The sequence below is a fragment of the Pseudomyrmex gracilis genome, unplaced genomic scaffold (genome assembly GCF_002006095.1).
Source record: "Pseudomyrmex gracilis isolate BER0280 unplaced genomic scaffold, ASM200609v1 scaffold_46, whole genome shotgun sequence".
In the NCBI taxonomy this organism is placed as follows: Eukaryota; Metazoa; Arthropoda; class Insecta; order Hymenoptera; family Formicidae; genus Pseudomyrmex; species Pseudomyrmex gracilis.
This window is the reverse complement of record NW_018020630.1, coordinates 140996-154981: the sequence shown is the minus strand read 5'-3', so window position 1 is coordinate 154981 and position 13986 is coordinate 140996. Positions and strand designations below refer to the sequence as shown.

The window sequence follows — 13986 nt, the reverse complement described above, 5'->3', positions numbered from 1 at the left end:
ACAAAGTTGCAATTTTTCATATCAGAGATGACCTTTTGGCATAAGAAGAAAGCAATGAATTCGAGCACGTCCTTTTTAAACGGGTTTTAGAATTTAAACAAAACATTCCTTGCGATTTTCCATAAATGATCCGTTTAATTTAGAGTGCATATTTTCACGCTTCGTGAAGCACTTGTGAAGAAGCGCCTATCACGAAGCGCATTATGGACAATGCGAGTTTGCTCGAATGAATGCGAGCATGACGCGATGACGACGACAAGACGACGCCCAATCTCGTGAAAGTAATTGAGCACCAGTACTTAACGCTCGTAAAAGACGAGATAAAAGAAAGAGATACTCTCATTTTCTTTGTAGCCATGTCGTATCAATGCACGCGAAAAACGCACGACTCTCCCACACTTTCTCTTCTCAATACGGTAACAATTTACAATGTACCAAACAAATAATAACATCTAAAATAACGAAATATTTATGATGTTGCATTAAAGAGTTATAATTAGCGCGTGAACTTGGCAAACATCATCTGACAATGATCAAATATTTGCTTGTGTACTTATTTACATATGTTCGAAATTGCGAACGCGTGTTATTAGTTTGAAGAAAGATTTGTATACACGCTATTGAAAATTGACTACTCGTCTATCGCGGCAATGTTAACTAGAGAATTTAATTAAAATATATAGAAGTTCGATATTATTCGACATCATTCACACGCATAAACGTACGAACAACTTTTGCATTCTTTGATAAATTCCTTAATTTCTCGTTTCACGGATTTTTTTCGACGAATAGCAATAAATTTCACGTTGCGCAAACTATGTCTAGAACGTGCATTTTATAAAAATTTACATTTTGTAAAAATTTAGTGTGGTTTTTACATAGTTTGATCAATATGTTAGGGTAGAAAACAATACGTACGTATAATTGTGGGACTAAATTACGTGTTTATGTTAAATTATATTTATGTTAAATTAATTATGTTTATGTTTATGTTTACTACGTATGTATGTATGTATCGATTTATTTTTGTTTTCCCTTCCATGTCTTTTTGTATTCCGCAGGCGGAGAAAAACAAATCTCACAGCGGTTCGCCAGCGAGGGAAGTCAGCGGCGAAGCCGGTGACGGCGGCGAGGGCATCGGAGGAGAGGACGAAGGCGGTGGTACAGATCTCGAACATGACCCTAACGAGACAATGGAGGACTATGAAGCCGCACTCGATACCGAAACGTAAGCTCTCTCTCTCTCTCTCTCTCTCTCTCTCTCTCTCTCTCTCTCTCTCCCTCTTTCATATACGTAAGTTGTATAATAATACACAACGTGCGTTATCACATTAACGAGATTAGAGATCGTTACTATGCACCTCTCTCCTTATGTAACACGCTCTCGTGGCTAGTAATGCACGAGAGAATTGACGAGAGAGTCGATAATCACAGTTCAAGGACGAGGAACACGCGCAACGCGCTCACAATTTACTATTGCGCTGTACATCCTCATTCAGGTGGTTTTCGAAACTTCCACTGAGATTAATTGAAAAGCTCGGGAATAAAACAACACTGATTGCAGATCGGAGAAGAGCGAAGACATGAACACACACAAAGTACGACTCAACGTCGAGTCCGACGAAGAAATAGAAGAGGAGGAGGAGGAGGAGTGCGAGCACGGGGAGATGCAAGGTGCGTTTATCGTTCGTCATTTTCACTTCACTTTCAGAAATTAACAGGCAAACAACGTTGACACGTGTACAATCGAAGATTTATCTTGAGATTTATATTTGGATAAATATATGATAATTAAAGAAAGAGGAAATGTGTGATTGAAATTGATGTGAGAACGACACAAAAGGTGAACATTTCTCTTTTAGATAACGGACAAGAAGTGACTGCTAGACCACGAAGACTGTCCGAATATAACATGGCCACCAAAAAGGAACCGATACCGGCCGGTTCAGCATTCTTTATTTTTTCGAGCACCAATAGGTACTGAGCAGGCGCGAATTTTATCAACGTGAATTTTAAACACGAAGATAAAATAAAATAAATTCGATCAAATCTTTTTTTTTTAGCTCTTCGCGATTTTATATTTTTATTTTAAGCTTCTCGATTATTTGTTTGTTTTCTAATCGTGTTTCGCAGGTTCCGCGTGTTCTGTCATTGGTTTTGCAATCACAGTTACTTCAGCAACGTGATATTGGTCTGCATTATGATTTCCTCCGCGATGTTGGCCGCTGAGGATCCACTGAATGCCTTGTCGCCCAGAAATCAGGTATACAATCTCGCGCTAGAAGATAATAAAATCGATTTTTCCTCAGCGACGAAATATATCTGTCGAGATTTTATCTTTTATCCGGAAATTTCCGGAGAAATTAACGGAGACACACAAACATCATACATCTGTTTGAAATGACTAAGTGAGTGGCGTGTGCACGACACTCTTCTCGTGTTGCAGATGTTGACTAACTTCGATTACTTCTTCACTACTGTCTTCACGATCGAGATCTGCCTCAAGATGATCTCGTACGGCTTCATCATTCACGACGGCGCGTTTTGTCGTTCGGCTTTCAATCTGCTCGATCTTCTTGTCGTTTGCGCTTCTCTCATTTCTATGACCGTCAAGTACGTAAAATTCTTTCTATATATCTTTTATATTAATAATCTATATACGTATATTATTTAATTATGATCGATTTATATGAGTGAATTATCGAAGCGATGTTTCGTTAAGCCTTTCGAGACATATGCTCCTTCCGAAAAAGTTAAGAAAAACTTTGATTATTTGAAAAATGAAGTTTTTGTTTAGATATTATTTCTATTGTTACAAATAACGTTTGTTTCATTTGCCATTTACGCTGTTACTATTTAATGTTCGCAGACCTGGTGCATTTTCCTTCATTAAAGTGCTCCGTGTGCTTCGCGTACTGAGACCGCTGCGTGCCATCAATCGCGCCAAGGGACTAAAGGTATCACTTTCACTTGCCTTATCTCTACTTTTTGTAAGTTCGCTAAAAACTGGCCCACTTCACACAGCATACGTCCTATAGTAGACGTAATATAGACGTAACGCCAGAGGCATAATAAACACCGTAATGTGTCCACAGCTAAGCTAAACTTAAAGAATCGCTCCCAATATTTCCGTCAGGCCTCGTTGTCCACGAATGTTAGAAATCGATTCGGGGGTTCTTTAACGATGAAAGAATTAACCAGTCGCGCATTTGATTCATCGAACGAATTTTTTCAAGTGCGCGAACGGACAATTCTCTCTCTCTCTCTCTCTCTCTCTGTACTGAGATTCCCCGGATCGATCTCGATCGCGAAACACAAAAGCCCTTAGCCCGACGTTTAATCGTCAAGCGTTCGCGAAGTTAAGTAATGTTCATACTGAATGGTGGAAGAGCGCCGAGCTAATTTCGAAAAAAAAAAAAAAATTTTTTGCGCTAACGGAGAAACGAGTCGTTTTTATGACACAAGAATCATCGCGTAGATTACAACAATAATTTAAAAAATTTACAGAAATTGATTAAAAAATATTATTTATTATTTATATTTCTAGACACGCGTCAGATTTTTCAGTGTATTACAAAGAAATATAAAAAAAGACGCTCTTTTTTTAATCAGACACGTTTATCGCGATAAATATAAATTAATTATATAATATTTCTCGTGAAAAATTTGCAAAGAGAATCGCTTGCACGATTTGGAAGAACTACTCGAACTCTCTCGTCACCGGCAAAAAAATTCGTCACATTAAGATCGCTGTAAGAGAGAAGTATAAGCGTTCACGCGCGACACGCATAATTTTCATCTCTCTCTCTCTTTCTATCTCTTTATCTTTTTCTCTCTCTCTCTCTTTCTATCACGAAAGGAACGAAAAATATATATTGTGATTAATGTTGTGAACCCAGCACGTAGTACAGTGCGTCATCGTAGCGGTAAAGACTATCGGAAACATAGTCCTCGTCACCAGCCTCCTGCAGTTCGTGTTCGCCGTCATTGGCGTACAGCTCTTCAAGGTAGGATTATTGGGCCCCGATACCACACAATATGTGGCCCCGAGAAAAAAACTCTCCTTCAAACCTCTTGTAGTATACATTAGAGTGATGTGATGTTACCAGCCGATACAACCCTTATAACCCTCTCCGTCTTCTGAAATTTTCCAAAATCCGTCCCGTCTCTCTTTCTATTTTTCTCTCTTTCAAGACCTCAACCTTTGACATTTGTTGTTCATTTATCCGTACATTAGTCAACGAAAGCAGTCAGAAAAATTAATTCACCATCAAATTCACCACTACCCATTTACGATTATTCACCTCCCCTACCTCAGTACGCCTTTGCTCGACATCTCGGCAGCTTCTTCGACGATTATTTTCATTTTGTCGTGAAATAACGAGAGATCGTGTTTGATCGCGATTACTTATTACAGAAGTTGTTGACGACGAAGAGATGAAAACTGTACGCGCGAAAAAGTCGGAACGATTCCGATAAATAAGACACGCGATATTAAAATACTTTATTTGATTTTTTTTTTTTTTTTTTAAGAGAAAGCATTAATCAATAAAAAATCATGTATTTACGCTTTCGCTCTACAACTTTAGATTTTTTTCATATTATGTCACACACAATAATTATGTGTTTTTTATCAAATGTTTGCACCACTCTTTGAATTTCTATATGTTTTATATTTTTACGTCACTTTAAACATGCGCACGTAATTTTTACGATTTTTATCACTTTTTGCACTATTGTTTGCACTTGTGTGAATATTTACGTACTTATTATACTTTACTCGAAAAAAAAACACCTTTACGTCAGTTTGGAAAGTAATACAAAATAATCATGACACCACCGAAACAATGATTTCTATATAAAACGTAAAAAGTTACACGCAAATTAACAAACATATTTTGGTCCAATTAAGAGAGTATCTACACGTCCCAATACGATATCGATCGTTGTGCATGCGCACGTAAAAAAAAAAAAAATTAAAAAAAATAATCGTCGAGTGGCGCGAGGCGAATGTTGTTTTCTCCGACATATGCACCTCTGGGTATCAACCTTCCCCCTTTTGAAAAAAAAGCTGTTTTTTGCCATAACTCTTACTAGTTAATTAATTGGGTTTCTTGTCTCGATACTCTCTCTCCCCGTAACCTCTCACTATAGGACCGCAATTGTGTCTATTTTGTGTTCCTTCGCTGTGTATAAAATTAGCACATCATGCGTTCACCGAAAGTAATTTCGTTGTTTGCTCCTATTACCCGGGAAAAAAGTCCTTCATTAGTGGACAAATTCTATTTATATCTAGTTGGATGTGATTTTACGTAATGAGATCGTCATAACGACTTGCTTTAACAGAAGTCGAATTCTACGTCTATCACACAATCAAAGAAGTAAAAGAAAAGAACAATTTTTTTAATTTGATTTTTTAACACACTGAATAAACTTTTTTTTTTTATAAAAATGCAACGTGAAAACTCACATCGTTGATAATACCTTGTTGATGCTAGCGGAATAAAAGAAAACACAAATAACATTTTCGCGAAATTGTTGTAGAAATAAAAACAACTCGAAAAATGTCGCACTTTATCATAGTGAGTTTTTTGACACGTGAGAACGCACGCGATATTTTATCCAGAAGTATTGCAAAGAGACAGAACAGTTTTGTCACTTGTATGCGATACGAATTTTTACTCCGAAATTGTTTCATACAATTCTTTATACTGTATTTTCAATATTGACAGGTTCGAATATATTTCCTACTATTTTCCGAGACGAATAATGTAGTTCAATGTAACGTATATGCGTCTCGTGTGTAAACATAATTTTAACGCAATTCTGAGCAAACGTATCGTTTCCAAACAATTTTGTTATGTTTGAGTATTATAAATTGATTGAAAATTAATTATCGATTACATTTCACGATCCTCTTAATTACTTCACTAGAATTTATCGTAGCAATTTTGTGTCATGACGATGTATAATATACGAACGCCTACGTAGTAGATGCAACGGGGGGGAGATGAGACGGTAGCTCAAAAGCAGATTGAGAATAGTTGAGTGTAAAGACAAAATGAAGAAGAGCGGCTTTACGCAAGGCCTGACATTGCCTTTGCTCTTTCGGCACTGGCTTTCATTTCTTCGTTTTGCTCCCATCAGCTAGACACCTACGATTACACTCTTTATTATATATATATACACATGTATATATCTCTCTTATTCATTTTTTTGCTATCACTTTGCTCTGCTCGAAAACTTGACAAATTACATCGCTGCTCAAACGACACAAAACTAAAACAGTCATACAACACAACACGCATAAAAACTTATAACGCACACAATAACTGAAATATATACGTAGATTGTATAAAAAAGATGTCAAGATCTATTTTATTTTTCGTAATGTTAGCTCGCAGACATTTTTTGTGATTACATCATGTATTTTATATTATATTGAGATTTATTATTTTTTGTAGCATTAGCTTACAAAAATTTTTTATGATTACATCACATATGGTACATTTATTTGTTTTGAGAATTTATACCTCCATATATGAAAAAAAAAACTCGTGCAAAGACTGACTGTACAAATGACGAAGACACGAGACACAAATTTTTTTTTGTCACGCATTCTTAAACAGAGGACCAGATCCCAGTGTTTTAGGACATTAATCCTGTTTATAAGTTTTATATTTTTTACGTTTTACACACACACATACACACACGCACGTACACACGTATACACACACCCACACCTACTCCACTTAGAAATCAAATAAGAAAAAGACTTATATGCAGGCTTCGTGATTTTATACGACTGATAGTAGAGGATGTTTGAGAATTGCATGCTTGTGCCGGCTGAGCGTTGCAGTGGTGTGCCGCTACTACATTAACATGAGAGAGTAAAGTGAAGGAGAAGACAAAAAGGGCACTGTTTCTTAAAGCTTTTTACACGCCGCGGGACTTGTGGCCGTCAAGACAATCGAAAAGGGGAAAAGATCACGAAAAAAGAGGTTCCCTTCTCTATGCGTGCACAGACCCATAATTGCTGCAAAAGGAAGCACCACGGCAATTTCCTTCTCCGTCCACTTTCGTACATATCTTGGAAAAACACAGTCGATCCCGATTGTCCGATTTCGTCCTGTGATATAGCAGCTAACATTACGTGTTAGATAGGCAAATCTGTGATAATTACATGTTACAGAGTTTTGAGTTTCAAGCGACAAACAAATGCGCAAGTTAAGATTAGCAAAATTTCTTGCGATATACGTTTATTTTGACTCGGTATTATAATTGCATGAGAGAACAATCGAGATCGATGTAAGAAAGAGAAAAAGAAACAGTCTTGCTTGTGAGACAAGCTCGATACGTTGAGAAAAACGGCTGAAATTAATGTTAAGATCAAGCTAAGTTGGGTGATACAAATCGCGCAATTGTCTCCCGTTACTTCTTTACACCGCGAAATCTCGAACAACGATCACGTTAATTCTTTATCGAGTTTTTGCGCGCTTTTTTGTCTTGCGCGAAGTTCTTTCGAAAGTATCATTAATTTTGCAGTCAATTCTATAAAGCTCCACAAACATTCTCAAAACAACAAGAAACATCAATGTGATCCGTAAGAGGTAAAAAGTTTCTGCTTGGTAAAAAAATGCAACGAGATCTTTCGCCTAAACTAAATACCACAATTTTTTAAACACGCGGAAAGCAGCGGAAAGATATTCGCGACACTGCAATGTCGAGAATGTAGAATTCGACGCTTATGTTAGCTCGAATAAGTGCGAAAATATATAGAACAATACATAGATGACAGTAGAATAGTTAAAATATTCTATGTTTATATATATATTAGCCTGTGTGGTTCTGATCATTTTCATTAATGCTAAACACGAAGAAACGAGTCGTTCAGAATCTGATTATTATATTTATATCTATATCTATCTATCTATCTATCTATCTATCTATCTGTCTATCTATCTATCTATCTATCTATCTATCTATCTATCTATCTACTTACCTATGTCTCTATATATATATATATCTGTCTCTCGGTCTATCTCTATCTCTGTCTACATATAAGTATATATACATATATGTATATATGTATATATTACACATACACACACACATATATTTTTCTCTCTTTCTATATATATATATATATCGCTCGTAGTTTCATGTGTATCGATCGATCCCACCATCAACATACTTCCCTCACACGCACATTACACACATACCGTAACATATATGTATATATGCGACAACGCGTATTAATTGAAGTAAGCGCGAGCGCTAGCCTTCGCGCAAAATTAATTCGCGAGTGCCTGGTTTCGAAGTACTCGATCGACGGGATGCGAGAAGGTGAACTTATGCGCGCGCGTAGCTCAAAAGCGCCGCATTACAATACAGTAAGCAGTTGTACAGGCGCGTGAAATGAGGCAATAAACATCGCGCGCGGTGCGATGCCAAAACCGTGAGAGAGAAAATTTTAGCTACGGGAAACTATTTCTCTCTGCCAATTTCACGACGCGATATTTTTCGTGAGCGCGCGCGCGCGCGAATCGGATTCGAATAATTTTATTCCGGAAACATAGAAAATAGCGTGTTTTACTTTTTTGCAAGTCAAAATTCTGTGTAAAAATATATCTTTGATCTTAAAAATCAAAAATGAAATAATAGAAAATATATTTTTACAAAGTTGTGAAATTTTATACGACATGCGTGCGTTTATGTATTTTGATATCACTACGAAGATATTTATACGTGCGCATTACAGTTATAATCATTTATATACAAAAAAATTATATTAAATATTTCTTACTCGTCGAAGTCGTTTTCTCGTGCGCAAAAATTCTCTCAGGTTGCTTCAAATTTAATTTTCAAATTTCAAAATTCGCAGTATGTACTCGAAACAGGATAACGACTATTAGCGGAAACCGAATTTTATCAGAAGCAGCTAGAACGAGCGATATATTCGTATAAATTCAATCCACAGACGTTACCGAACACGCTTATGTATGTGATCGTGCGTGTAAAATTGACGAGGAAACGTCCGAGGTTTCCCACAGGTGCATTGCCGAGAAAAAACAACGAGCACTGATGGGTTGGATGGATGGCGAGGGCTTAGTTCACGATGAAAACAAGAACAAAAATGAAGAGAAAAGAGAGAAACCGAAATATTTCAAGAAAGAGCTTCAAAAGAGTGATTTCTACGTGGGGAAAACAAAACAAAACAAAACAAAACAAAAAACAGAAAAAAGCTGTGCAACTTTCAATGAAGTCGACGAATTGTGTACATCGCCGCGTGATAAAAGAAATTTATAAAATAAATAGACACCTCTCTCTCTCTCTCTCTCTCTCTCTGTCTGTCTCATTTACAAAAAGGATAACCGAACTAACAAGCTAAGAGCGACTAAGATTGCGCGAACGAGAGAAACTATAACTGTAACCTAGACAAAAAAATTTTCGAATGGCGAGAACTTCCACCACCCGATGCCCTCCCCCTCAACCCCCGACCCAGCCCCTCAAGGAGTGAAAAGATCCGGCAACCCCGAATTAATGCTACTCTATTTTTTTTTGTTCTCTCTCACTCTCTCACCATCCTACGTGTTCCCCTGCTGTGCTCGCTCGCCCTGCTCGTCCGCAACCGAAAAACGCTACGTGAAAAAGTACGTAGTGAAGTGTGTGATTGTCGCCATTAAAACGATCGGCAACATTATGTTGGTCACCTATCTCCTACAGTTCATGTTTGCTGTTATCGGGGTACAGCTGTTTAAGGTAAAGAGACAACCAGCCAAACCACTTAGAAAGCTTACTAAGCGAACGAGAGATTGCGTTACCACTTTTTCCCCTTTTTTTTTTATTTCCCACTCCTTTTTCCTCTCCTATTTTCTCTTTATTTTTATTCGTTGCACTTTACGTTCACTTCTGTCGTTGCGACGGCGACGGCGGTAAATTTACGACATAGCGTCTCGGGCGACCAAATTTTTCTGAAGTGAAATACGGAAAGTGACGTCAAATAAAATCGTGTGCAATGCTCGCTACGTGAATCGATGTGATTAATTACACGAGATTTTAAGTAAATTATTAAAATTTGCGTAAACTGTCGAGTTATAATAATAAATAGAACTAAAAGTAGTGTGTGTAAGTTAAATTTAATTTAATAGTGATTTTATATAATATTGAGTAAACAATTTTGCAAAAATTATATTGTCTGTCAATTGTTTAAATTCAAAGTCATCAAGAAAACTTAGAGTTTTTATCATCAACAAAAAAATAATTAATACTTTTGTCGTAACAATTGTTTTTGTACAATTATTTATTGCAGATCTTATCATTTTGTAAACTATCCTTCAAGATTTAGGCAAGTAATTTTATAAAACTATTTCTTTTTTTATCAAATTATGTAATACAAACTAAAGAAATTATAAAATGCAAAGAAAAAACCGTAATTTGCCATTTGAAGCTAATTTGCCTAAGTCGTCCATTCAAAATGTTTTCTCCACTTTAAGTTTATCTCCTTTGCCGTGCAAGAGAACCGTATCAGCAGCAAGATGCTTCACAGCGTCGACGCGAACATGTCATTGCGAAGGTTTCAACGCAATAACGTCAGAACGCAATGTGGCGACTGATTTATCGCGAGGCTCGCTCCGAGGAAATTTCCTTGCTGAAACATCCTTCTGGTTGCAAAATTATCTAGGTTCTATTAGAGAAATGTTAGAAGGGCACCGGCTATTAACCGATTATCTCTGCGGTATTATCGATCATCGACACCGTCGATCATTAATTATCGCGCTTCTGACGGCTGACACAACGTCGAAAGGATGACGGATTATACCTCGCGTACAGATATACACGCGCGATATGTTGCTGCCGATATTTCTCTTGTACGATATATTTCTCTTTCTCCTCTCTTTTAACGGCAACACACCCTCGAGCACGGTAACGCTGTCATTAACAGAATAACGCTTCTGACTAAGAAAAACCAGGCGAGATTGTCGTGTAATTATATATATATATATATATCGTCGACGTGCAAATATTATATATTGTATATATATATCTTTATATATTTTTTGTATATATATATATCTATTTATATTTTCGTCACACAACCAACGATATACGCATCTCATATATAGCCATCGTATTCCCTCTATTTAAAAATAGACACTCTTTAACCAGGCATGCCAGTTTCGCTGTATGTGAGAATGAAAGCTTTAGTCGTAGTGCATGCTGGCCGTCCACGTGCACCAAAACCACACGAGTTACACACGAATTTGTTGTGACAGAACGAGGCGAGTAACCTCTTCGTGACTTTGCAGAGATCACAATTGCAATAATAAAATAAGCTTGTAATCGGTGAAAAATGTGTTTCGCACAACTGACAACTGTCAATACCAAATTTATCGAATAACAAATTTTGTAATGATAGAAATTTTTTTTAATGATAGAAATTTTAAAAATTGTATATTTTAATATTTAACGTATTATTTCTGTTTGGGATAAAAAAAAAAAAAGATAATTTTACAACTTCGGGTAATGATCTCGAAGTTTGTGTATGTGTGTGTGTACGTTTTCGGTCAATTCATTGTTCTATCACTTCGAGAGAAAATAGGTGAGTCTCGTTTTGTTCTGCCACATTTCAGACACTAAGTTTTTTCCAAGTTTCACACGATCTCGTGAAGAAAGAAGAACTTGTGCAGTTAAATCTAGGGTTTAGATGAAAGATAGATATTGTTATCGGGAAAGATCAGTCGTAGAGAGAACACGCAGAGAGTGGTTATGTTCCTTTAGCTGCTAAGTATGAAATAGAGTTACTCTTATACACACACACACACACACACACACGCGCGCAATCTCAATTGAAACCCACAAAATGCACTAGCAGTATATCTTCCTTTAGAGATATATAGAAGTTTTCGATGTACGTACTTGCGTACTTACTTCCATTCCTCGATGCACATCGCGAGATCCCGCTGACTTCGCGTTTCGGAATATCCATTTATATTTATATCAGACACACACGTAATGCGACATATTCACAACGGACATGTAATTCTCCATTTTATACAACATCGATATGCCTTTCCGTCTTTGCGAAATTGCATTCGACCGGAATTTCAAATTTTTTTTTTATTTTAAACGCGCAACATGATACGAATGAAATATGCCATTTGTGCTTCTCCTGAATAACGCTTATCGATGTGGCAAATGAGTCTGCTTGCGGCACACATCATAATGATAATATATTTAACGAGGGGCAATAAGAGAGCGAAATATTTTTGGAATTATACAATTTGCCCAACGTGTGTGTTACGTGAAATTCGGATATCTTTTGTTTTTTTTTTTTGTTTTTTTTTTTATGGACATTAAACACACGTACACGGTTTGTTTGTATTTTAATTCGAGGCGGAAGAGGTTGTTGCGATTATATAAAAAACAAAAGGTGGACTCGCGTGATTATCATATTTTAATTTGCGCACAGTTATAAAAGTGGCTGAGAAAATTCTTTGTGAGAGAATATTGGTAGAACAAACAAATTACGTTCTCTGCGAAATAAAATATTAAAACAAGATCGATTGTTGAGATTTTATAGGAAAGAAAATAATAATAATTTTTAAAAAAATTATAGACGAAAATGCGCGGAATGTATCATGAATTTTCATTGTAGAGACAGAGACAATATTTAACGCACTACGAACTATAATCGTGAGATACTAATTAACGCAAAAAAAAAAAAACAATATCTGAATCAATAGACAGACAATAATGTTTGAGAAAAAAGAATAGCAATAAGATCGTGATTAAAAAAATAGAAAAGAATTTACGTCTCGCGAGCGAACACGAGATATGTATCCTGCTTTTGCACGAGCCGCGATACGTATACAACGCCTGTGCTTTTTTACTTGCAAGCAATTATGGATTATGAAAAAAAAAAAAAAAAAAAAAAACAAAACAAAAAGGAGGAAGGAGAATAAAGGGTGGGAGGATGTGATCGGAAAATCGTCACCTGCGCGTTGTTTGTCAGAGCCCGGAAGGGCTGCGTTGTTGTTTCGATTTGTTCGTTATTTTCTAGTCCGCACCAGCTCGTGTTACGTAGATGGCAATTAGTACGCAATTTGACGCGTCACGGTGGCCTATTGTTCGTGCTTTTTTCCCACATGTAGTGTCCGAGCCTATGCGAGCCTATGCGCCATGTCGACAGATAATCGACCGCAGGTCACACGTAGACACAATGATATTATCAAAAGAACCGAGCATGGCATGTGTCTACAAATCTCTCGCCAAACTCTTCAAATCTTGTAAAATCGAGATACAACGCGATAGCGCACGTGCTCCAAAGGTAATGTGTCTACGAATTTTATAAGTGTCTGAAACGTTTCGGATAAAACCGAGGTGTGAAATTGGGTCAATCCGAATCAAAAAGTCTCGGTACAATTTTGCAAAATTTGCAATATTTAATAATTTATTAATTAATTAATGTGAGCTAACGAACGCGTGGAAAGCAATGGTTCCTGCAAGCGTGGTATAAAACTATATGATTTTCAGAAAATCAATAATAGCTAATGCCGTGCCGCCACACATCGCTTGTTATATTACTCCGCATCTCGTTGCTAAACGATAACATGAGGTAAACTATTTTTCACATGGCTTCATCCATGCCATCGCTTCCCACGCGCTCACATATTATAATTAATTAATAATTTGATAAATATTGCAAATTTTGCAAAATGGTTGATTTGACATGACCTTTCGGTTAAAATCGACGCAGTTTATTTTCATATCTCGGCTTCATCAAAAAGTTTCAGATATTTCTTAAAAACTTTTTGTAATTTATCAATCTTCTTGACTACAATATTTTTCCCTTTTATCCGTTACAATTTGTTACATAATAAGTGTATTATTAATATATTTACGTCTACACTAAAATTATTTTTTTGTACAAACTTATTAAAAATGTAAAATCTATATTTTTTCTAGAGTGTGTCAAACTCTTTT

The 13986-nt window shown here is 36.5% G+C and overlaps 1 protein-coding gene across 9 annotated transcripts in view; it reads left to right on the top strand.

The window, feature by feature from the left end:
- The window catches only part of LOC109853346 (muscle calcium channel subunit alpha-1), a 38531-nt gene that overhangs the window by 14876 nt on the left and 9669 nt on the right, over positions 1 to 13986 (top strand). For 6 of the 9 annotated variants that reach the window (XM_020425347.1, XM_020425350.1, XM_020425349.1 and 3 more), the window contains exons 17-23: positions 1062 to 1228; positions 1565 to 1674; positions 1863 to 1977; positions 2134 to 2263; positions 2447 to 2613; positions 2870 to 2957; positions 3900 to 4007. In XM_020425347.1, coding sequence (XP_020280936.1) covers positions 1062 to 1228; positions 1565 to 1674; positions 1863 to 1977; positions 2134 to 2263; positions 2447 to 2613; positions 2870 to 2957; positions 3900 to 4007 — 885 coding nt within the window. Of the gene's footprint in view, positions 1 to 1061; positions 1229 to 1564; positions 1675 to 1862; positions 1978 to 2133; positions 2264 to 2446; positions 2614 to 2869; positions 2958 to 3899; positions 4008 to 9654; positions 9763 to 13986 lie in introns of all 9 variants that reach the window. The other 3 variants (XM_020425352.1, XM_020425351.1, XM_020425353.1) reach the window with 3 other exon arrangements.